Genomic DNA, 24353 nt, shown 5'->3' with positions numbered 1-24353 from the left:
ATAAGTTGGTTGGAAACAGCAGTTTTAAATTTACCGCTTGTTGTGTGACGTCACACTTCGACAATTTTGATTGGTCGCATGCGCGTGAGCATACCCTTAAGCTGGATTTTCATCTGACGCTAGACGCTCATTTTCAGCGTCAAATGAAAATCCAGCCTTATCCTTATACCATGGGTACATAGACTACATAGTTCCAGTTACACTTTGGGTGCGTTCCGTTTCTCGCATGATGCGCATAATGCGTCGTTTATCCTTGTTGCTCACCAAATGTTAAACAAGGACAATGGATGCATCATGCGCATCATGCGCGTTACGGAACGCACCTTTTATGTATATGGAAACGTTAGTATTCTCTTTGATGCTTTGAGGTTTGATTTGCACGTGGGTCGTGGGATGTGGACACAAACTTCAATTTGGTTTCTTTGATGTAATTCTTCATTTAAATGAGATAAATAATGTATTAATTTGATTTACGTGCGCCAAGACAATCCATTAGAATGAAGAACAAGCCAATCCGTCATAAAGAAGTGAACGTCTTCCGGGTGAGTAAAGTCAACAGGGAGTGTGAGGTTAAGTTATTCGCACGTGGCTCTGGAATCGGGTTTTCTTCCGCAGTTCAAGCCATTCTCCGAGAGGATAACGGAAATCGACGTCGATGTCTTTCACCGTGTAGCACATCGAAACGAGGACGAGGCCGAGGAGATTGAGACCTATTTTCACGAGACACTACTGAAATGGAACGTACTCAACCTGACGGACGGTTACACCGCCTTCAGAAAGGAAGTGCGAGACATCATCACGTTGCCCCAATTACTTCACAAGAAGCAGCATGTGATCGATACACTTATGTTGTATCTGAGGAAACGAGATCCTTTGTTCCTGCAACCGATCCTGGAGTAAGTAGCACACTGAAGATCTGTTCTTTCAGCTGATTTTCTTGTACAGTTTATCTTTCCTCCTTTTCTCTTCACGGAGAAAAAAGGAAAAAGCTGAAGAAGTTTGATATAAAAAGTTTAGGCTCCTTATGATTGAAATTAGATAAAAATTATAAAAGTAAGTTTACTAAATGTTGAATGAAGTTATAAATATTTTAGTAAATATACTCACTTTTGTAATTTTCATCTTGTTTCAAAAACTGTAACAGGTTCTTAGTTAAAAAGAACAGACCTAGATACATATATGGATAAATGCATGAAAAGATTTTTTGTTATTATTTCTATTCTCTGTTTCCCATAGATTAATAATTGCTGTAGCGAGAGATCTTCAGAAAGAGTTTTACGATTATTTCCCAGAATTTCTATCTGAAATAATCTACTTGCTGCAAACAAAAGACGTTGAACAGATAGAGTATACATTCACCACTTTGGCATATTTGTTTAAATTTCTATGGCGATATTTGACAAGAAATATAAAAACTGTGATGCCCCTGTTACTACCATTGTTAGCTGACACGCAGCCAGTTTATATAAACAGGTTTGCTGCCGAAAGTTTTGCATTTGTAGTTCGCAAGATCAAGGATAAAGATTCTTTTCTGAAACTGATATTACATATTTTGGAGGATAGAAATAAAAATGCCAAGGAAAATGGAGTATCGGGTTGTGCAAAGTTATTGTTTGAAGTTATATCTGGTACTCCAGGGCAGTTGCATTCCTGCGGCGAACAGATGTTACTGCTTTATTTCAACGCTCTGCAAGACGAGACCATTGATAAAACGCTTACTTACGAAGTACTACGAGAAATTATAACATGCATATTGCAAAACATACATCCACAAAAATGCAATATCATATGGAATGTTATACTAAAAATAATAGACACGTTTGTCGAAAAGTCAAAGCAGTTAGAATTCTCTGAGAAGAAACACACTTTAGTTCTATTTTTACGTCTTATACATGGTATTATCAGCTGTAAAAATGGAAGGTTTTTAATTGACGCTGTACCTGTGACAAAAAGGTTCACCGTCATGATTGACAGATTGAGTGAAGACAATAATATTTTGCGCGAAGTTATCAATGTATCGATAGCTATTCTCTTGGCATCCAACGTCAAGTTAATGCAGGAGAACTCGAGTCAATTAGTACTGAAAATTATGATGGTGAATGACATGGAATTATTATACTCCTCTGTTGAAAATTTAATACACTACTCTTCGTTCGAAGTTTTGGTATTGCCTTACGTAATGCAGCGCAGCATATCTATTGGATTTGACAATAAGCTACTGCTTCTGCTTGCTAAAGTAATTCTCACGAAAGCATCACCCTGTCTCAGTGGTATAACTTTGGACAAATGGAGAAAATACATTTTAGATATACGAAACATTGAAATTGATTATCTCTTACTAGAATTGAAAACATTATCTACTGATACTGTTTCGCTTGACGCACTGAGAATTTTGATAATTTTACCACATCTGAAGCCGTTGCATGAAGAATTTATGAATATGTTGAAAAATGGCTTGTTATTTTTATATAAAAAGATATTGAATCATGATGGTGCAGATGACACTGAGGATATTAATAAAACCGCTTTTATATTTTTATTAACACTGGAATCGTTAATCCATGTGTCAGAGCCAAGAAATCTCTACGAGTTTTTGGTAAAATCTGATATAAAAATAGTTGATTTAATTAACAAACATTATGACAATACATATATCTTAAATGCGATAGATCTCTGTATGACGTATTTTGCTGCATCGCAGCATCACTCGGATTATATAAATTTAGCGTCGTTTAACAAATTAAACGACAAAATAGAGAAGAAATTTAGTTCACCTTATAGAAATGTTCGAATGATCGTGGCACACTTATATTTCTTATTTTCTAAAGTTGAAGATCTGAAAAGACCTGGCGAACCTCTTCAGATGTCTGATGGAAAAAGTACTATGGAGCTTGTATATTTAGTGGAATGTGAATCCGCAACGATACAAAACTATCGCAGCAAGTTATTATATTTGCAGGCTTTAGGATTTCAGAGTCATGCGATAGCTAATCTAAATCCTAAATATTACGAATTTCCGTTACGTTGCTTGATGGGCAATTTGTACATCAATTTTTCTCTACTTTGGCAACCTGTGAGTATAATCATAGCTAGTTATGGTAACAAGGAATGCCCACAGTTCTGGCCAACATTTCTGTCCGAATTAACATGTAACAATGTACCGGAGATTGAACGGAAACCGTCGTTTGATTGCTATGTGATTTCGTCGTTGGAGATGTCGGTAGAAAAACACGACGATATATATATATATAAGCCTGATTTCGAAAATTATAGAATCCTCCTCTGGAAATGTATGGCACATTTCTCACATTATGCCGAGACGAAAAATAGAGATTTAACCGGATTATTCATTGATTTCGTAAATGCAAATTTTTTTAGATCTAATTCTGACGAGGGCAAATATTGCGATGTTGAAAAACGCAAGGAATTAATCGACGCAGATAATGATGCGGACGACGAGAACAAAAGTGATGAAGAGCGTGATGAGATCATAAAAGCTGCGCAAGCGGATGTGATGAAAAGAAATTACAAGGTGAAACTTTTACTCGCTCAGATGGAGATATTCGATAAAGTGCAGAATCCGAAAATGATGCACAGAGAAGCGGAGATGCATCAAATCTATCTGGACTTGATTTCTTCGAGAAATCTCGACATACAGAGAGCCGCTCTGAATTGTCTCTTTGCATACAAGTACAAGTATCTTTTGCCATACAAGGAGTTCTTGTATGGTCTAATAAATGAGAAGAATTATAAGAGTGAACTCACGCGTTTCAAATTGGATCGAGAGAGCAATATGATAGAAGAAGAGCATCGCGAAAATCTCATGCCGATCATAATGAGAATTATTTACGCCAAAATGATTATGAAGACCGGCATGAGAACCGGTGGGAAAGCCAGTGGATTTGCACGGAGAAAAATCATCTTGCGCTTTCTAGGTGGTGCACAGGAGGACGAGATGATCATATTCGTAAAAATGGTATTCAGACCTTTCAAGTCATATATATCTCTGGAAATGGATGAGGCATTCGATTTGAAGAAATATGCTGAGAACATCATCGATACCATCGACCTGAATAACGTCATGCCACCTAAACGTATGCAAAGTGCCGTGAATCTGTTGGCGATAGTAATAGAACAATTTGGCGGGAAAATGTCAAAGAAGTTACTGCCCTGTTTGCTCAGGATACTAATCTGCATCTTGGCTGAGGTGAATGGAATTCTGCGGAGATCGGAGGAGGTTTACCCGGGATACTTGTCAATGATCAAGAATGTGAGGACAAGTTGCATCGGTATATTGGCCAGATTCTTTACACACTTTGAGAACTATGACTGGAAACTACACGAGATAGACGCAGTCTATTACGTCGCGATATTTCCCTTGTTGCAGAAATTGCCTATCGAAGGTATACATAGTCCTACGACTTTATTGAAGCTGTTTATGGCATGGAGCCAGAACTCGCGATACTATCCGTTGTTTACCAAGTATCAAGAGGACAACAAGTCGATCACTCCTCTCCCTTACATCATGCAACTCCTGTCGAATCCCAAGACACACCAATCCGTCATCAATGCCATTCTGGAGATGATCGAAAAGATGCTGACGCTGGAGGATTGCGGAAAATCCAACGAAGACGCGATGCAGGTGGATGCGCACTTTTTACCGTTAACTCCGATACTCACTAATATGCTCGAGGTGGAGGAGAAGATACTTTCAAACGGGGTCAATTACGGCTCCGCTATACTTCTGCCGCACATTCCTCACGTTCTGGAGTTTATCAGAGATAGACTTAAAAGGTCCAATAAGAATATAAATAAGATCGAGTTGACCATACTGTTACGAATCTCCGAATTTGTCACGGATGCAGAAACGTGCGATACGGTATTGAAGTTGATAATACCCGTGTTAATCAGAAAGACTGCATCTGGTAATAACGAGGAAGCCGTTATAGGACTGCTGATGACCATCACGAACCTCATAAAAATTGTAAAAAAGCCGGAGATTCACTTGCGTTCCATTGCGCCGTTGATTGGCCTTGTATCGGACGTACTCGCTCGCAAGACTCTTCTGCAGCTGTACCGTACCATTGCTGAGAGATCCATGGAGGACTGTTGTGAGGAAATGATCCGGGATTGCGAAGTTCTGATTGAACTTAATGCATGGGATCACAGATGGGTCGATCAACCGAACTTCCAAAAGAGACTGGACGCTTTTGAGTTGATCAGCGACAAGATTGGAAAGAACGCGATCACACTGGAATTTGGCGTGACTATAATATACAATTGTTTTTACTTTTTGAAAACCGAATCGGATTTGGCGATGCGAGATTGCTCCGGCCAGTGCCTGAAGCTTGTCGGGGCGAAATTGGCAAGAGAACACCAGAATAATGTTCTGAACAGGCGTTACTTAATGGACGACACTATCTTGGCACTTACGAAGAAGGGTATCACGAGCAAAAACGAAGCTGTTCGCCTTCAATCAATAGCGTTTTTAGGACATATGGCTCTGGAATGCGCGGATGTGCATCCCGTTTTACGAGACTTGTCTCTGCTTGCCAATCGAGTCGACCCCGAAGTCGATTTCTTCGAGAACATGCAACATCTGCAACTCTACAGAAGGGCTCGCGCCTTACTAAAATTCTGCACACTCGCTAAGACATTGCGAAAGCCATTTAGTCCTAAAACGTTGACGCAATTCATTCTTCCCCTCTGCTCATCGTATTTATGCAATGAGACTTTCATTCATAAAAACAGCCTCGTTGATGCCGCTATCGAGACTGTCGGAATAGTATGCAGACTGTTACCGTGGCACCCCTATGAAATTATTTTGAAATATTATTTAGGCAAATTAAGGAGTTCCACAGAGTTCCAGAAACAAGTCGTTAGGATAGTAGTAATAATATTAGACTCTTTCCATTACGATCTTTCAAAGTACAAACCAGCAGAAAAAATTACGCAAACCAAAGCGACAGGAACCGAAGACAACACTGCTTTTATCATTGAAAAGAAAGAAACTAATGAAACGACCAAAGAAAATGAGAATCTTGAAAACACGGAAGAAGGAGATGAAGAAAAATTAGAAGAAGCATTAAACGATGACAACGTTGAAAATATTGAGGAAATAATAGAGAAGGATAAAGAAGCGATAAAGGAAGACTTACCAATAATTGAAAGACAAACACTACTTTCTCAATACGGTGCGAAGAAAGTAGTGTTCGGTATATCGAACGGCTTGTTGCCTCAACTGCATCGATCCATCGTGGGGAGAACTCGGCAAGAGAGTAGTCATAAAATCAACAAGAAGAAGATCGCTTCCGAGACGGAAGAGGATGATTTACTGAGAGTTCCTATTGCTCTCGCGCTTGTTAAGTTACTGCAGAAAATGCCTGAGAACCTTCTGGATGCAAATCTGCCAGGGTAAGTAGTGTAAATACGCGATAGCATAAAGATATTTTGCATTTTTTTATATGCTCGAAGATTATTTCGTTTACGTAAATATAACATATAATTATTTCAATTTATAATGCATTTTTTAGAATTTTTATGAAACTGTGTACATTCCTCAAATCGCGTATGGAATCGGTTCGACGTGCGACTCGCGAGACACTACAGAAAATTATGATAACTTTAGGACCGAAGTATCTTCATTATCTTTTGAAGGAACTTAATACATTGTTAACGAAAGGTTTTCAAGTGCACGTTCTCGCGTATACGGTACAGGCTGTATTATTCACGCTGAAGCCTTATTACCAGAAAATGGATATTAATAATAATTTACAAAGTATTTTGTCCGTAAGTATTATTTTTGAATTATCTATTATTTGACCGCACAAACTTTACCAATATATTTTATTAATTATATTATAAAAATTATTGATATAGTATAATTTGTATTTGTAATATCATGTATCCATACATCGTATTACTTGATATTTAACTATAATTCTTTTTTTCTTTGCTAATATTTAAGCAATCTTAAATAATATCTGCATTCTCGACAACTTATTTGAATATTTTAGAAACATTTTTTAAGTCTGGAATCTTGAAAGAATATATTGACATACCCATGTTTGTACATATAATGTATTCTTGTGATAAAAATTAATACAATATACTGATAAAGAGCTTGATTAAATATTTAAACACTTTGTATATCTTCAAATAATTATCTTTAGGTGTGCAAAGTTGATTTATTTGGATTAACCGCGGAAGAAAAGGAGATAGCGGGTATTATTAAAAATGTATCGGAGGCAAAGAGTACTAAGAGCTTTGATATTTTCCATATCTTAGCGGAGTTTATAACAGAATCTTGTTTATTAGACTTAATTTTGCCGTTGAAAGAAGTGCTAATAAAGACGCACTCGCATAAAATGATACATAAGATTGTGGAATGCCTCCGAAACGTAACTCTGGGATTGGCGGACAATGCTTATATACCCTTGGAACAAATGCTCATATTTCTTTACGGTATTATTTCGGAAAGCATACCAGGCCTTGTACCTGAAAAGGAAAATAAAAAGCTCGCGGAAGATGAGCGAAGAATAGAAACGAAAACTTTGATGCAACGATCGAATTATTTTCTTATACCATTAGAACCCAAAAACAGGATGGGTATTAAAGTTACTGCAAAAACTACCAAACACGCCAACGTTCATGTAATGATAGAATTCGGTTTGAAATTGTATCATATATTGCTGAAACGGGACAAAGTTTCCGGAATGGAATACAAACGTTATCTAGAACCATTTGTGTCAGTTTTAAGTAATTGTTTAAAGTCTCATCATATCAAGCTATGCACTGTAGCATTACAATGCTTAAATTGGATGCTAAAAATGGACCTAGAATCGATGCACGCATCGATATCGAACATCTGCGATTCCATGTTCGTCATTTTGCACAAGTACGCTGCTGCAGGATTAAGTAAAGGAGATAATTTCGATCTTGTAATGGCCACATTCAAATGTATGTCCGTGGTCGTTCGTGATGTGAAATACTTCAGCATTAATGCCGATCAGCTGAAGATTCTTATTTTATACGCGGAGCAAGACCTACACGACAGCGATAAGCACGCTACCGCGTTTACCTTACTCAAGGCTATAATACATCGAAAAATGATTATCCCAGAAATGCACACTGTCATGGAGAAAGTAGCAATGCTGAGTATTACCTCGGAGCTAGAGCACGTTAAATTGCAATCACGTTCTGTGTTCTATTCTTACCTCATGAGTTATCCACTTGGCAAGCATTTAGACAAACATATATATTTCTATCTCACTCAGTTGAGTTACGAAATGCAACCGGGTCGGCTGAGCGCACTAGAAATGATTCATACCATCGTCACGGGATTCCCATTGAAGACGCTAACTGTAAGGTCAGAAATCATATTTGTAATGACCGGTGCAAAATTAATAGACGATGACGACCCAACCTGCCGCAAACTTTGTGCAAAATGTATAAAGGAAATGCTTATGCGGATATCCTATAATGATAGAAATAAACTATTTGACAAGTGGCCCCTTCAGTGGCTAAATGATTCCATAAGATACCGGACATTAGCGGCACAGTTATGTGGCATATTCGTGACTGTCGAAAAAAACGATTTCGATTCGCGATTACCTCAAGTTTTACCATTGTTGTTAAAACAGTTTCACACAAATATCTCAACTTCTGACAATGCCGAATTCGGAAAATATATGGAACTAGATAATACGACACACTTACAGAAAGATTCCAATTTAAAGGAAGAAAGAACAAAAGATCATCATTTAATTCAAGTATTACAACTGCTATTAAAGATAGCACATTATACATCTTTCCTTACAAATGAAAAGTACAAAGATTTCATTAACTCTTTTGCTGGTAAGTTATTTTTTGTTAAAACATTGGAAAATCTTTTTTTTTAATAAATATTGCATCTTTATATTTTATTTCAGAATATAGTCAATCATTGTTGGCACATCCACATTTATGGGTTCGATTAGCAGCAGCACAAATGATCGGTTTTATTTTGACTACTTTTGACGTTGATAAAATCGTGGAACTTATAAATAATCCAGATAATAATAAAATATACGAAGGTTACATGTATTCGAAGCCTGTTGAAACTGTAAAGAGTTTGATTCTGGATTTAATGGCTCAACTTTATCCGGACATGACATTTGAAAAGTTAGCAGATCAAGTTGTGAAAAATCTAATCTTTATCGCAAAGATGTTGAAATCAATTACAGGATCCGTTGCGAAAAATGACGAGGAAGATAATGGAAATAAAGCAAAAAATAGCAATAACTTATCTTTTTTTTGGGTTATCAGGAGATTCAGAAAAGTTGTTAATATAGAAATAACGCAAGCTCCCAAATCAACATCAGTGGTAAGAAAAATTATAAGAACGTATTTATGTATCTATTATGAATCTGAAATTGTCATACCAGAGAGAGAAAATAAACCATGCAAATAACATATTTTCAGAGAACTGCAATGTTTAAGTTCATTGCGGGTGTAGTAACTACAGTACCTATTGAGTATCTGAACGCGATACTTTTTAATATTATGTCTCCATTGGTACGGGAAATGACTACGACAGAAGACACGAACGTTGAATTGCGTCAGCTTGCAAAAGAAGTAGCTACTATCATTAAAAAGTCCATAGGAAATGAAGAATATATCAAGTTACTAAATCAAGTACAACAAAAGTTAGACATTAAGAAAGCAGAAAGAAGAAAAGTTCGTGCGCAACAGGTAAACTTATTTTTATCATTTTACATTTTTGTTAATTTCTATTTTACGGAATATTTATAAACTTGTCGAACTTTGTTAATATATAAATGTTCGGAAAATTGATATAAACATAATTTTTTTTATATCAGTTTGTGACTGATCCTGACTTAGCGGCTAAACGTAAACTAGCTAAACAACAAAAGAAGAAGGAGGCTAAAAAAAGAAAGCTAGACAGTTTGAAAGGAAACAAAATAGCAAAAAAACGTAAAAAGAAAGTAGAACTAGATGATTTATAATTATAATGTAATATAATTTAGATATATAAATAAACAATTTACGTATGCATGATTGTTATTAAAGTATTTACACAAGCGACGTAATATGTATAAATTAAATAAATTAAATAGTTTATCAACTATTTATTTCTTTAAAAGTTTATGAAAGTATATAAATATACTTGTAAATAAAAACACGGCGATAATCCACAAACTTTCTGGTATTTTTAAAAATAATACTCGTAAAAGCCTAAAAAGCGTTACTTGTAAATCCATTTTATAGAGCATAATTTTTTTTGTAAAGAGCATAGCAGGATAAGCAAGTGATTTCTGCCCCCAGCCGGATCCGATCGAGATTTTAATTATAAGTCACCACTAATGTCTGTGTTATTTCCCCAAAAGCATATATCTCAAAATGGCCTTTATGGGAATTATGGAGATATAAAGGGAAAAAAAAAATTTTTTTCTCGATAACGGCTTGACCGATTTTGATGGAAAAAAATATGTTATGGGGTTTAATGGGATAATGTTTAAAACAAATTAAGGAACAATTTTGTCAAATAGAAATTGTTAAAAAAAATTGTTAAGTTTTTCTCGAATTTTTTTTGTGAGATGCGAATGAGACACTACTTTTATATTTTAACAAAAAAAGCTTTGAATACTTTAGTATAACCATGATACAAGAACAAGGGTATGCTTATGCGCATATAGGTACCACGTGACATTCAACCAACGTACGTCACGTTTCGAAGGAGAGAAAGAGAGGGGTTGTGTATACATATAAACTTCTCTCTTTCTCTCTTTTACGAATGTGACGTAAGCTTGTTGAGATGCGCAGTGGATTTCCACGGGATGAGCATACCCTTGTCTTTATACCATGAGTATAACATAAAAAATCCTCAAAACGATTGGAAGAATAGCACGTAGTTAAATTAAAGTTTTCGATGGTGCGCACGCGCGGTGCTCCGATCGCGCTATGGTCGCGCTCTTTGCATTAATTGCTTGAAACATTAGTACTAATCCATGATTAGCCTTTTTTGTGATATCAGTTGATTGAATTCTATCATCGCCAAAATCAATAAGACCTTTATATGTCAAATTTTTTGAGTCGACAAAAATGCTTTCTCGAGTAGAGATTTCATCAAATAGTATAATTCCATGACGTTCCAAAATATCTTTCTGCTGAAATGTTGTTTTTAACAATTCAAAAAATGATGGATCAAATCCACAGGTCGTATCAACAATAGAAAGATACCTATACAAATAAATATTGAAAAGTTGTAAAGCGAATATGTATGTATATACATTATGTGTATTTTAATAATAATAAAATTTAATAATAATAGAACCTTCGAATAGAACGCACACATGGTAAAGGCAAGATTTCATTGTCTCGTAAAAAGTTGTATGACATCGGCGACCGCATATGCATCAACATGCAAAGAAGCAGCCACTCTTCCGAATATCTTTTCCCATGTTTATTTTTCGAATTTGCTGCTGATATGATTTCTTTTATTGCAATTCGTTGATTTTTTGGTACATTTCTGTTTGTCAACATTTCATCAACTGATTCATTATTTATTTCAGCCATTTTTCTCTGAACTTTTTCGAGATTAGCTTTAATTTTTGCAATATTCACTTGGGCTCGTTTTTTAGCTTTAAGAGCCGCATGACATTTATTTCTTAATTTTAGAAGCTTTTCATTATTTCTTGGAGTTAATGTCAATCGAATTCTTTTATTTTGTTGTTTTTCCAAACGAAGTTTTTTTCTTTTTAATGTTTGACAGAGCCTTTTGCAATGTGTGCATTGGTTTTCGTTATCAAGAAGTACAATACATTGTTTATGTCGTAGAATGTTAAAATGATCTATATAACTGATACTTGAATTATGTGTACATACATTATTTGTAGATGCTCCACAACAAATATTTTTTAAATTCAAAGCAATTAATGCAGCCTCTATGTCTTCAATGCTACTAATTGCATCACTGGAAATACCAAACTGGTAACATCAAAGGGTTTGCACATCACATTGATTTTGAGGCACAAGTTTTCTTGCACAATAAGTTCTTTAATATTAACAGTAACAAAACTGTTTCCAATTTTTCGACACATTACATTTGTAAATGACTCCATTGTAATTGCCTCGCAGGTTACAGTACGCCTGATCCAGTTTATTGGTATTTGCAATGTAGCACAAGTAATCAAATTGATAAAAGAAAATTTTGATGGCTCATCCGATCTTGCTTCTTGTAAATTATTTCGTGTACAATGTAGTGCATCAAATTTATAAACTGTTTCTTGAAAAGGTGTGTCTTGCAGCAACGAGTTATCCAATGATACAGATGTAGAAATTTCCATCCATGGAAACTGCGAAGGTATGACCCCTTTTCGCAACCTTGGTTGTCTATAATGCGACTAAAAAACAAAGATTATATAAGCTGCATTAGCTGCATTGTTCAAGTAAATAAATAACAAAATATTTATTTTATTACTTACAACGCCGAGTACTTGTCCATCAGGACTTGTAAGTTCTCGTTTCCACAATATATCTTCAGGCAAGAAATGTTTTTCACAAAGAAACTGTCCTGCTCGGATCACAAAGTCTTTTCTTCGTATAGCATTTTGCCATAAAGTTATCATATTTTCATCTTTAGGCACAGTAAAAAAATGAACTTTTTCCGGATTAGATTTATATCCAGAAGTACAACCCGGTGCTATGCAATGCGGCATAATTCCACACATGTACACATTAATGCGATTTAATGTTCGATAACATTTGATCACATTTAATCACGATCACGTACGACAAGAATGGGAAAACGGACAAAAATAACCTCACTTCACTAATAGAAGTGGACCAAGTTACTATCAGCGCCCCCAGCGGATTTCGGACAATAGCGGGGTCACATTAAACTATAGAAAACCTCTTGAGTGCCATAGGCCTGGTCGCGCGCTACGTCGGGAGCTTGTGCGAAACATTGTTTTGTGCGCTCATTTCTTTCTTTCACACAGTGTATCCATAATTCTAGGTTTATAAATACTTTATAAACCTAATATGTAACTTTATGTTACATGCCGTGGTATTTTATATATATTTTATAGTAGAGCTCGAAACGAATTGCATATTTCGGTCGATTTTCAGCTCGTCTCTGCTTACCGACATTCCCCTTACTCCGAGCTCCAGTAAGTAGTCCAATTGTCGATCGATATTCTGGATTGACATTCAGGATAACATTCGTACACACTCGAACAGGAGTCTAGCATATTGGTGTAACAACAACCAATTAGTAAATAGAGAAGGAACGTTCATTCTTTTATCTTCCTCTCATTCTACTCGCTACCCTCACTACTGTTATCAGTCCATTCTATACGTCGATAGGAATCTCGCGCTGCGTGTTCACTTAGCGTGAAATACTATTGTTTCTTGATAGCGAGGAGCTCTGAACTAAAAATCGGCAAATCGTTCCGAGGCCTATCCTAAATCATCCAACTGAAATGACGAATTAGCTGAAGTCCAAATAAATCATTTTATTGGCTATTATTATTTAAGCTTCCTTTGCTCTATCCTAAATAGTATATATACTATAGCTCTTTGTTACGCCCTGTGTTTTTTTTTTTTTTCAAACACATTCTTTGTAGCTAAAAATACTTGCTTTCGTTTATTTTTGTCATACTTGATTTGTTATATTTGTCGTAGTAAAGATGTCTAAACTATTGAAAAATCGTAAATGTCCTGGTTGTGATAAGGTTTTATCTAAAGTACGTGGCCAGAAGAAAAAAATTGAAATTGAAGATGAAAGATTTTTTCTTCTGGTCACGTACTTTAGATAAAACCTTATCACAACCAGGACATTTACGATTTTTCAATAGCTTAGACATCTTTACTACGACAAATATAACAAATCAAGTACGACAAAAATAAACGAAAGCAAGTATAGAATGGATAGCAGTAGTGGGGGTAGCGAGTAGAATGAGAGGAAGATAAAAGAATGAACGTTCCTTCTCTATTTACTAATTGGTTGTTGTTACACCAATATGCCAGACTCCTGCTCGTGTGTGTACGAATGTCATCCTGAATGTCAATCCAAAATATCGATCGACAATTGGACTACTTACGGGAGTTCGGAGTAAGGGGAATGTCGGTAAGCAGAGACGAGCTGAAAATCGACCGAAATATGCAATTCGTTTCGAGTTCTACTATAAAATATATATAAAATACCACGGCATGTAATATAAAGTATTTATAAACCTAGAATTATGGATACATTGTGTGAAAGAAAGAAATGAGCGCACAAAACAATGTTTTTATAAATCTAAAATTATGGATACATTGTGTGAAAGAAAGAAATGAGCGCACAAAACAATGTTTTGCACAAGCTCCCAACGTAGCGTGCGATCATAGCGCGATCGGAGCACCGCGCGCGCGCACCATCGAGAACTTTAATTTGTTTAACTACATGCTACCCTTCCAATCGTTTTGAGGATTTTTTTATGTTATACTAAAGTATTCAAAGCTTTTTTTGTTAAAATATAAAAGTAGTGTCTCAATCGCATCTCACAAAAAAAAATTCGAGAAAAATTTAACAATTCTTTTCAACAATTTCTATTTGACAAAATTGTTCCTTAATTTTTTTTTAAACATTATCCCATTGAGCCCCATAACATATTTTTTTCCATCAAAATCGGTCAAGCCGTTGTCGAGAAAAAAAAATTTTTTTTTTTCCTTTATACCTCCATAATTCCCATAAAGGCCATTTTGAGATATATGCTTTTGGGGAAATAACACAGACATCAGTGGTGACTTATAATTAAAATCTCGACTGGATCCGGCTGGGGGCAGAAATCACTTGTTTATCCTGCGGTATGCCCTTTATACACAAATATGTGTATCTAAGGCCCTAAACACAATGCGAGGCAATAGCGATAGCGATAGTGATAGAGGAATCCAGGATTCCGGAATATAATGCATATGTCAAAGCATATAGGAATACAGAATAAGGCTAATAGTGATAAATTTCCGACGATTTGGAATTCTATCGCCTTATAGCCTATTAATCAGCGTTCAGATTTTTCATTTTGTTTATATACGCTATAATTTTGAAGCAGATGAAAGAATACTACAGTCTGCGATCAGATTGGTTAGCCTTTTATTTCTTCCGCAGCATTGAGAGGCGACAATTATACAATATATCGTTTATTTCTATACTATTCCTATCGTTGTTCTTGTCGCTTAACATTGTGTGTCTAGGGCTTAAATATTGCATAATAAAAATATATGTCGCTTTTATAATTTATTTTTATGTACGAATGCATACATTTTTCAAGTAAATATATGTACGAATACAGAAGATTCTTTTCCTTTTAAAATATGCAAAACACTGATAAAAATTTGTTCCTGAATTGTAACGAATAATGATGAAATATTATTGATTGAATTTCATATTGAAGTCTATAATATCAATTGACCCACTTTCAATATTATTTCATTAAGATTTTATTAAAATTCATTAAAATTTCATTAAGATTTCATTACTATTTGTTAATATTTTATAAATAATTTAATACAAAATTGAAAATTGTTACAAATATTGTTGTATTTAGCTTCGCATTGGTACAAAAATACAATGCATGTACTAGAATACATGCGAAAACTATGTGCAAATGTAAATTTAATGTCTTAATGTTCCTTAATGAAATACTCTTATATCTTAAATAGTTTCTAATACGTAGTTCTCTAATATATTAAAATGTAATTACGAACAATGAATACATTTACGATAGAAAATTTTATGTTAATCGATTATTTAATATAAATATAAGTTATTTAATATAATATAAATTATTAAATAAATAATATAATTATATAAATTATTTAATAAATAACATTTCAATAATAATTTGGCGGAAGGCTCCTAGTATATTTTTGGTATAGGAGCGCCCCTGAGTCAGAGCGTCACGTGAACGCCCGGCGGCTCGGCCGTGCGGTGGTGAGGGTCGCGCGCCGGAATCGGTCCGAAATGTGCAAATCCTTGCGACCACTGAATTAAAGTAGTAAAAATGCTTTATGTAATTTTTACTATGTAGACTTTACGTCTGCTTATTTTTTACATGTTTTTTACTCTTGCTTTTTTTTTACAAGCATAAATAGATATATATTCCTAATTGTGAAAAAAGTATAACCTAAATTTAAAAAAGTATAACTATCTATTGACTATTTGCACATCAAAAAATATAGTTTTTTGGTTGTTGTTCTGAGTACATTTCCAGAACTCAAAAAATTTATATTTGCAGTTATCACCTTAATTATCAGAACCGAATATCCCGAATGTTTTATAAACGATATATACCCAGATAGCCATCTACGTTCTGACAACGTTAGAATCGCAAACGTATGTTGAATACGTCGTCAAGATATTCGAGACACATCTGTGATGTACAGAGTATTTCTTCAGAATCTACTATACCGTACAGCACAGAATTTGCAGCAATATCGTCGTAATAACGCTGCAATATTGCTGCAACATGCAATATTGCTGCAATGTTGCGCATTGTTGCTGCAACTTTTGTGCTGTAGGGGATGTTTCTCATCCCGTAGACTTTCGCAGGGAGCTCCTAGTGATATACCGTAGTTATTCTAAGATGTATGAGTATGTCTTCAATACGTCTCTATAGTATCTGCGTGTATATAATAGTGATGTCTCTATCATAGTGATGTCATGTATACATGAACATACACACGTACATATACACAGCCTCGCGCATGCTTGCGTATATAGTGCTGAACGAAAATATTGGTACACGATTACTACTATGAAATAATATTTTCGGAGAATTAAATTTTTGAAAATACTTCTATTTTATAGTAGCATCCTCTGTGTCAATACTTTTGTCCAGTACTTTTGTATATTAAATTTAAAATTAGGTTAGATTAGTGAACATGTTAGAAGCTGTAAGCTTATTAGTTACGGCATTACATTTTACCGCGCAGCAGGCGTGTATGAAAATATACTACTAGTGTCATTGCTACTACAGTAATATACTGATATTCAATAGTATCACTATTGATACGCAATAGTGTCACTGCTGAGCCAGTAATGTTACTACTGTTGTAGTAGTGTATGACGACATATGACATAGAACTATTTTCAGTAATTGTAATATTTGGTATAAAAAAGTTATTAGAGTAAAAAATACATATATATTATTAGAGCAATTAGTATTATTTCAGCTAGTAGGAATAATATATTTTACAGTATTATTAAAAACAAGTTATTATCATATAGATATCATCATTTGTACATTACAATTATATTTAACACTAATTATTTTTTCTATACGTGTTCCGTCTCTTTCACAACATATCTTTGACTAGATATGTTACAACTATACGTCCATTAGCATTATAGATGTTTATGGTTCTTCAAAGGAGAAGTTTCTGTACGATCACAGAAGTCGATTAAGCACGTTAAATGGAGATACAGATTCGAATGGGTGAATGATGATACACAGAGGATACACGACAAAATAAAAATAAAAACATTTTCCTTTATTAAGGAAAATTTTTTTTATTTTTATTTCGTCGTGTATCCTCTGAAATATGACGTTAATCAGTAATACTTATTTTCACACTTAAACTTCAGTTTAATCAAAGTTTAATGAAATTTTCTCCACCACTATTACACTATTAGTGACACTATTGTCGAATTTACTTATTGCATTAGTGACACTAGTAGTATATTTTTATATGGACCCACACAGCACACCTGACTGTTTGGCAACTGTAAGTCGACATTTTTTCGTCAGCTTGAAGTCGACTTTTAAAGTCGACATTTAGCAGACTTTTTCTAGAATGGATTTGTCGACTTGTAAAAGTTGACTTATAGTCAGCTATTCGCGCTCTCCGAACGCGTTCTCTATGAACACCGGCCTTAATTAATTGAGACCCCGCGTCCCTCGGCCTTTCCTTTTTGATTGCCTCTGACGATCTGCAGAATGATCTAAATAAGGTGCGTTAAAATCAAAGGTAATCCTTTTTTTTCATATATATTTATAGTAAATATGAAATACGATAAGGAAAGATAATTGTATATACATTTTAGTATAATTTTTTGGTGCATCATTTTATATATTTCCAACAATTAGTATATATATCAAGGTTTAAGGTTATGTTGTAAGAATCGCGAAAGTTGACTTAAAATAATTGACTTGAAGTTGACTACATAGGCTGACTGATGGCTGACTATAGCCGAGACATTGTCGTCTCTTAGGTCCGTTTCCACCAACGCAGATCAACTTTAATCTCGGTTCAACTTAATCTTTGTCTTTTTCTAGTTCTAAAGATTAGAAAAAGACGAAGAGTAAGTTGAACCGAGATTAAAGTTAATCTATATTGGTAGAAATGGGCATTAGTCGACTAAAAGTTGACATTTAGTCTGACTTTAAAGTCGACTTTAGACTCCTTCTGCCGACGGACAGTCAACTCATAGTCGACTTCGTGCTGTATGGGGAAGTACGGTTCTTCACGACTTTCAATCACAGAACTATGTTAGCATTTTAAGACGTTACTCAAGGTGATCGTAAAATGAAAGAACTATGAATGTCGGCCTAAATATAATGCGATAATTTTTTTAGAAATAGTATTACGCGAAAGTAAGAATTTCGAGTTTCGGCACAGATTTCGATCCGATAGGAAAGCCGTCGTAAGTAACAGAATAAAGGTTAGATTATCACTGATGCAGGTAGCGTTGGTTCTGCATTCAACATTGTTTACTTTGAAAATATATTACAAATATATGAGAGATAACGCAAGAGTATTTTAAAGTTTTGGGTATGTTCGATATAATAACGCGGTACATTTAGTATCAAAATTGAAGTTTAGTTATTATATTTAATACATCTTGACAATACACAAAAAGTGATATTTTACTGAGACGTCACATTGACGTTTCCAGTTTTTTCGGTATAATCACAGTACATTCAGTATAAAAATAGAATATTAGCACGATGTCATGTGGGTGTGCATATTACCAGAGATAGGAAAGTTACTTTTAAAGTTACTTTTAAGTTACTTTTTATTTAGAAATTCAATACAATAAATTAAGATATTTTATTTCATATATCATATTTTATCATTTGCTTCAACTTTATATTATTATTTATAATTGTACTCTCTCAATTTCTAAATAAAAAGTAATTTTAAAGTAACTTTAAAAGTAACTTTCCCATCCCTGCATATTATCCCAGACAGCCATCTACGTTCTGACAACGTTAGAATGATATCGCAAACGTATGTTGAATACGTCGTCAAGATATTCGAGACGTATCTGTGATATACAGAATATTTCTTCAGAATCTACTATTATGTCCGCGGTTTCTCATCCCGTAGACTTCGCAGGGAGCTCCTAGTGATATACCGTAGTTATTCTGAGATGTATGAGTGTGCCTTCAATACGTCTCCAGTACGTCTCTATAGTATCCGCGTTATCATAGTGATGTCTCTAGTATGTCATGTATGCATGCACATACATACACATATATATATAAAATTTTGCGCACACGCTTGCATGCTGAACGAATTGAGTATTTGCACAGTGCAGATGCTACTTTAACATAGTAAATATTTTCGAAGAATCAAAATTCTTTAAAAATACTTCCTATTTTATAGTAGCAACTGCATTATGCAAATAATTATAATTCATTCAGCATGCTCGATTCACTATGCTCGTGCTTAATCTCGTAGCTCACACGCCTGCACACCATGACACCTTCTTCTTCTTCTTCAAAATTGATGGCACTCGCCGCAAAAATGGCGACGATTCCGGCCAGAATCGTAAATAAATCGTGTAACCAAAGTATGATACATCGGTCACCTCAAACCGGTGAATGGGACGAAATAATGATATAATCAAGACAAATAATGTAACACAATGCACAGTCGAAGCCGGAAACGATTTTCAAAAAATGGGTGAGATGATGCAATACCCGAAGCGAGCGTAACGTACATCCGTCTCGCTCGAGTGGTCTCGCGAGACTCACACGCACCATGACTGCCATGACATGATGACATTGGATGACATGACACCAGGGCCGGAGACTTTGTATTTGAGTGGGTGTTGAGCTCTTGGAATTTTGAACCTAACCTAACCTAACCCTAAACCTAAACTAACCTAAAATACACGTGAAATTGCCGCGTCAAGGGCTTTCTGCCATATTGGATTTGAGTCTAGCTAGTTAAGCTGCTCGCACACAGGTGTCAGTCGGGGCGGTCGGACGATGGAGAAGAAATCTTTCCGAAGCGCGGATTGGCTCACAATATTCGGCGATAGGCCTATTTGAAAATTCTCTAATTCTCGCGAAAATACTCAGAACATTGATAGCGTTTTCCACTGGCGCACTGAGTGCCAAAAGTTTCGTGTTCCACTGGTAATTTCATCGTCAAACACGTCAAAAGTGTAATTTGGAGTTATGTCTAAAATAAACAAATTAAATAAATTAGTATTTTTTGCTACCAAAAATAACAATATTTTTTTTTAATTCAGTTTGAATCGCGTACCGTCACTTTCCCATCGTTCGATTTGACGAATTTGATTTGAAGAATTTGAAATTTGACACTCAGTGCCCACTCAGTGCGCCAGTGGAAAACGTTATGAGTATTGAAAAGAATACATATATACTTAATAAAATCTCCTACATAATTCATTACATTTTGTCACCTTAATAGGGTGTTGAAAACAACACCCTATAACCGACTGGATGTTGAGTTCTCAACACCCTCAACACAATAGTCGCCGACCCTGCATGACACCATTGCACACGCATGTGGCCGAAAAGGCGGGAAAAGAAGAATCACTCACTGGGGTGCGTTCCAAAACTCGACTTTTGTCAACTCAAGTATCATTTTATCCTTGTGTTCACTGATAGCGTTTTCGGCCCGGCCGGGTTTGCACCAACCTGGGTTGGATTAATGGCGTTTTGCGCTCTCCTATTGGTAGAGCGTGTGACGTCAACCAATAGGAAAGATTAATCCAACCTAGGTTGGTGCAAACCTGGCCGGGCCGAAAACGCTATGAATGTAGGACAAGGATAAAAGATACTCGGAGTTGATTCAGTTTTTGAACACACCCCTGGTGGCGCCGCGTGTTCCGGCACTTGTATTTACGAATTTTAGTGCCACAAATATAAATGTAGTATATAATTTCAAAAAATAATTTCTATAATAATAAACTATTACTATAAAAAAGATAACCAAGAAAAAATGGAAGATCTTTTCTGGGTTATAAATGCAATATAATTAAGTGCAGTAGGCAGCGTTGGTTCTGCATTTTATGTTGTGAGTTTGTTCTGAAAATATATGACAGACGTATACGAGATATACCGCAAGAATAATTTAGAGATGTCTTGGGTATAATCGATATGATAGCAGTATATTCAGCATCAAAATCGAAATTTAGTTATTATATTTGATATATCTTGACAATATACAAGAAATAATATTTTTCTGAGATGTTACATTAACATTTCTGGTTTATTCGGTATAATCATAATACATTCATTATGAATATTGAATGTTAGCATGATATCGTGTGCTGTCTGGGACATTAACGTATTTATAGTAGACATGTATATTACATTATACAAATGTAACAGATATTATAATTGTAGGGGAAAGTGGGCGAATTGTGCACACCTAAGGAATATTTGTTTTCTTGGGATGGTTTTCTAATAGCGTTTTCTCTTGGCTGCACTATCGCCCACTAGTGCAACGATGGGAAGTAACTCGTTACTTGTAACGAAGTTACAGTTAGAGTTACTTTTTTTCAGTAACTGTAATTGTAACGAATTACTTTTCAGAGTCAATAACTCTTGTAACGGTAATTAATTACTTTTTGAAAGAGAAAAACTGTAACTGTAATTAATTACTTTTACAAAGTAACTTTCCCATCCCTGTGCAACACTCAGACAGTGTACCGTGTTTCCATGGCTGGTGGTAAGCGAACTCATTCGGTACCGTGTTTCCGTGGCTACGGTGTAGTACAAATTTTATGCACGAAGTGGGATTTTGCTACACCGTTTGAACGGTTGTAGACCATTTTGGATTAGTGCTGGAATTTATTTGCAACTTTTAGCTGAATATAAAAAGAATTTTTTTTTACAAAAAACATTTGTACACCATGGTGTGCACCACTCTAGTATAGTGTAGCAGGCACTGTAGCTGAGTGTAGCGCTTACACGCAACTGGTGCGGTGTGAGACTGCACCCAGTGTATCCCAAGAGAAAACGCTATAAGTTCAAAGCGATATAAGTATGAAAATAGAAACTATAAACATCTTTCTACCATTACGTATCCTTATCTTGAACAGATTTTCATTCAATAAGGTTGTATTTGGCAAAAAGGGAAAAACGGAAAAGCGAAAAAATTTCTCGCGCGTCGGGTAATTGTGCGCTAAATCAAAGTCATAAGAAAAGAATGAATTGTGGAATTTTGACATAGAAATCAGAACATACATTCATTATATTGCAATATAAATATATATTAAACATATTTTAAATGTATATTATATATATTAAGAAAAAATACAAAACTATTATAATATAATAATAATGCACATAGACAAAATGAAATGACAAAATAAAATAGTAATGCCAAAAAGAAACGAAAAAACTAGTCACTAAGTATAAGCATATTCAGGCCTTTTATCGATAAAAGCGCGTTCTGAATACGGGCCTTAGTGTTTAATTCTCGTCGGTCCGAATAAAATCTTAGTACACTGAAAAAACTAGTGTTAGTCATACAGTATATGGAAGATGGGTAATTGTACGCATTTTAAACCGCTTGTGCATAGTTGCCCGCCGCGACCTGACTCAGTACGAAATATGATTACTTCAACAATTTCTAACCAAACTTAATAAATAACAGCTCAAAAGATGCACATAATAACGTACTTTAATAACGTATACAATTAATAACGTATAAATAAACAAATTAAAAATACGGACTTACCACCTTATTTTCTGAATGCTAAAATAACAAAAAAAGATGTAATTTCACTTTTTTGTATTTCTCTGGCTAGCGATGTATTTACGTCGTATCTTTTGTAGTTATATCTTAAGAGGACGACTTCCTGCGTAAAAATTTCACCATGGTGATGTCTTCATCTATTGGAAAAGTACCAAACTAGGATGTGCACAATTACCCGCTGCGCACAGTTCCCCTACTTTCCCCTATGCATTTATAATTAATATTTAATACTGTTTCGATATAGGCTCCAACGAATAAATTCAAATAAATTGTAATAACAAGGCTAAGGAGCCAAGCCAGTTGTGAATGCTTACATGTGTATTTACAAAAGTAAAAATAAAAATAATAAAGTTGACATTTATTAATATTAAAAATTAAACATACCCGTTACGTTTCGACTTTTTTACATCAGGTCTTCTTCAATGTCACAAAATAAATTAAAATTACATACGCAATCTTCTAACGGAAAATGTGTTCTAATGTCCACCCTACCAATAGTACATCAATTTTTTTTGTCAAACGCAATGTGTTTGTACAAAGAGGTTGATGTATCTTCGGCGGTGTGAATCCATACTTGGTACCATTAAAGAAATGTTATGGGATTCTCATGCGTGTAGTATAATTTCTAACTTTTTTAGAAAGACACCGAAGAAGACCTGATGTAAAAAGGTTGAAACGTATGTTTAATTTTTAATATTAATAAATGTCAACTTTATTATTTTTATTTTTACTTTTGTAAATACACATGTAAGCATCCACAACTGGCTTGGCTCCTTTAGCCTTATTACAATTTATTTGCACTGAGAGAAAAGATATAGTATTGGTAACAAAAAAAGAGAATTATTCATAAATCCCCGATTATCATTGGATTACTTTGTTAAAATTACAAAATACAATATTTTTTTGAAAAATAAACAAAATTTTTTTATTTAACAGTACAAATTTATTTGGATACTCACGTTTTGTAAATACCAATGTAAAATTTGGTTGCCATTACAAAATAAGTATTCTTTTAGTGTAATTTCAACAAAATAATCCACTATGGTAGAGCAAGGAGTGTTTTGCGGAGCTATTAGAGATGGCGTGTCTTCTCGTAAGAGAAATTCAACATCTATAAGCCGAGACGATTAGAGACTAATCTCGTGGACTTCTCGATTCTCGCCACACCATGATCAATCATGGTAACTATTTTTTCAGAGCGATTAGTAATCTCAATTGCTCTAAATCTATATATATTTTTGCTAAGGAAATTCAAAAACGTCAAACATTATCACTCTGTAGAAAGTAAGAGATACTTATATATTATTCATTTTGTTCCGGTAACAAAATGTTCTATTTCTAATTAC

At 34.8% G+C, this 24353-nt stretch overlaps 2 protein-coding genes across 3 annotated transcripts; one reads left to right on the top strand and one right to left on the bottom strand.

Annotated features, from left to right (window-relative positions):
• Positions 1–382: 382 nt before the first annotated feature.
• On the top strand, positions 383–10079 carry LOC108767191 (small subunit processome component 20 homolog). Its single transcript, XM_018516932.1, has 8 exons — positions 383–542; positions 616–896; positions 1237–6414; positions 6534–6789; positions 7173–8856; positions 8931–9364; positions 9463–9732; positions 9861–10079. The coding sequence occupies exons 1-8, from the start codon at positions 498–500 to the stop codon at positions 10005–10007; spliced, it is 8295 nt and encodes a 2764-aa protein (XP_018372434.1). The 5' UTR covers positions 383–497; the 3' UTR covers positions 10008–10079.
• A 1074-nt stretch (positions 10080–11153) lies between these two features.
• Positions 11154–12929, bottom strand: LOC108767190 (uncharacterized). Of its 2 annotated transcripts, none has more exons than XM_018516930.1 (3): positions 12486–12929; positions 11353–12404; positions 11154–11241 (listed from the first exon to the last, which is right to left on the bottom strand). In XM_018516930.1, exons 1-2 carry the CDS (start codon positions 12729–12731, stop codon positions 11946–11948), a joined length of 705 nt encoding a protein of 234 aa, XP_018372432.1. In that variant the 5' UTR covers positions 12732–12929; the 3' UTR covers positions 11154–11241; positions 11353–11945. The 2 variants fall into 2 exon arrangements, with proteins under 2 accessions (XP_018372432.1, XP_018372433.1); XM_018516931.1 differs by having other exon boundaries at positions 11158–11241; positions 11336–12404.
• Positions 12930–24353: the final 11424 nt, after the last annotated feature.

This window comes from Trachymyrmex cornetzi, unplaced genomic scaffold, assembly GCF_001594075.2.
Source record: "Trachymyrmex cornetzi isolate Tcor2-1 unplaced genomic scaffold, Tcor1.1 scaffold665, whole genome shotgun sequence".
In the NCBI taxonomy this organism is placed as follows: domain Eukaryota; kingdom Metazoa; phylum Arthropoda; class Insecta; order Hymenoptera; family Formicidae; genus Trachymyrmex; species Trachymyrmex cornetzi.
The sequence above is the reverse complement of the archived record's forward strand: the minus strand, read 5'-3'. Positions and strand labels throughout refer to the sequence as shown.

Bases quoted from the DNA above. Each gene is read 5' to 3' on its own strand.
- LOC108767191 (XM_018516932.1), top strand. From the start codon at position 498: ATGAAGAACAAGCCAATCCGTCATAAAGAAGTGAACGTCTTCCGG. The intron at 6,415-6,533 runs GTAAGTAGTGTA...TGCATTTTTTAG, and splicing joins CTGGATGCAAATCTGCCAGG to AATTTTTATGAAACTGTGTA. The intron at 6,790-7,172 runs GTAAGTATTATT...AATTATCTTTAG, and splicing joins ATTTACAAAGTATTTTGTCC to GTGTGCAAAGTTGATTTATT.
- LOC108767190 (XM_018516930.1), bottom strand. From the start codon at position 12,731: ATGTGTGGAATTATGCCGCATTGCATAGCACCGGGTTGTACTTCTGGA. The intron at 12,405-12,485 runs GTAAGTAATAAA...TTTGTTTTTTAG, and splicing joins ATGGACAAGTACTCGGCGTT to TCGCATTATAGACAACCAAG.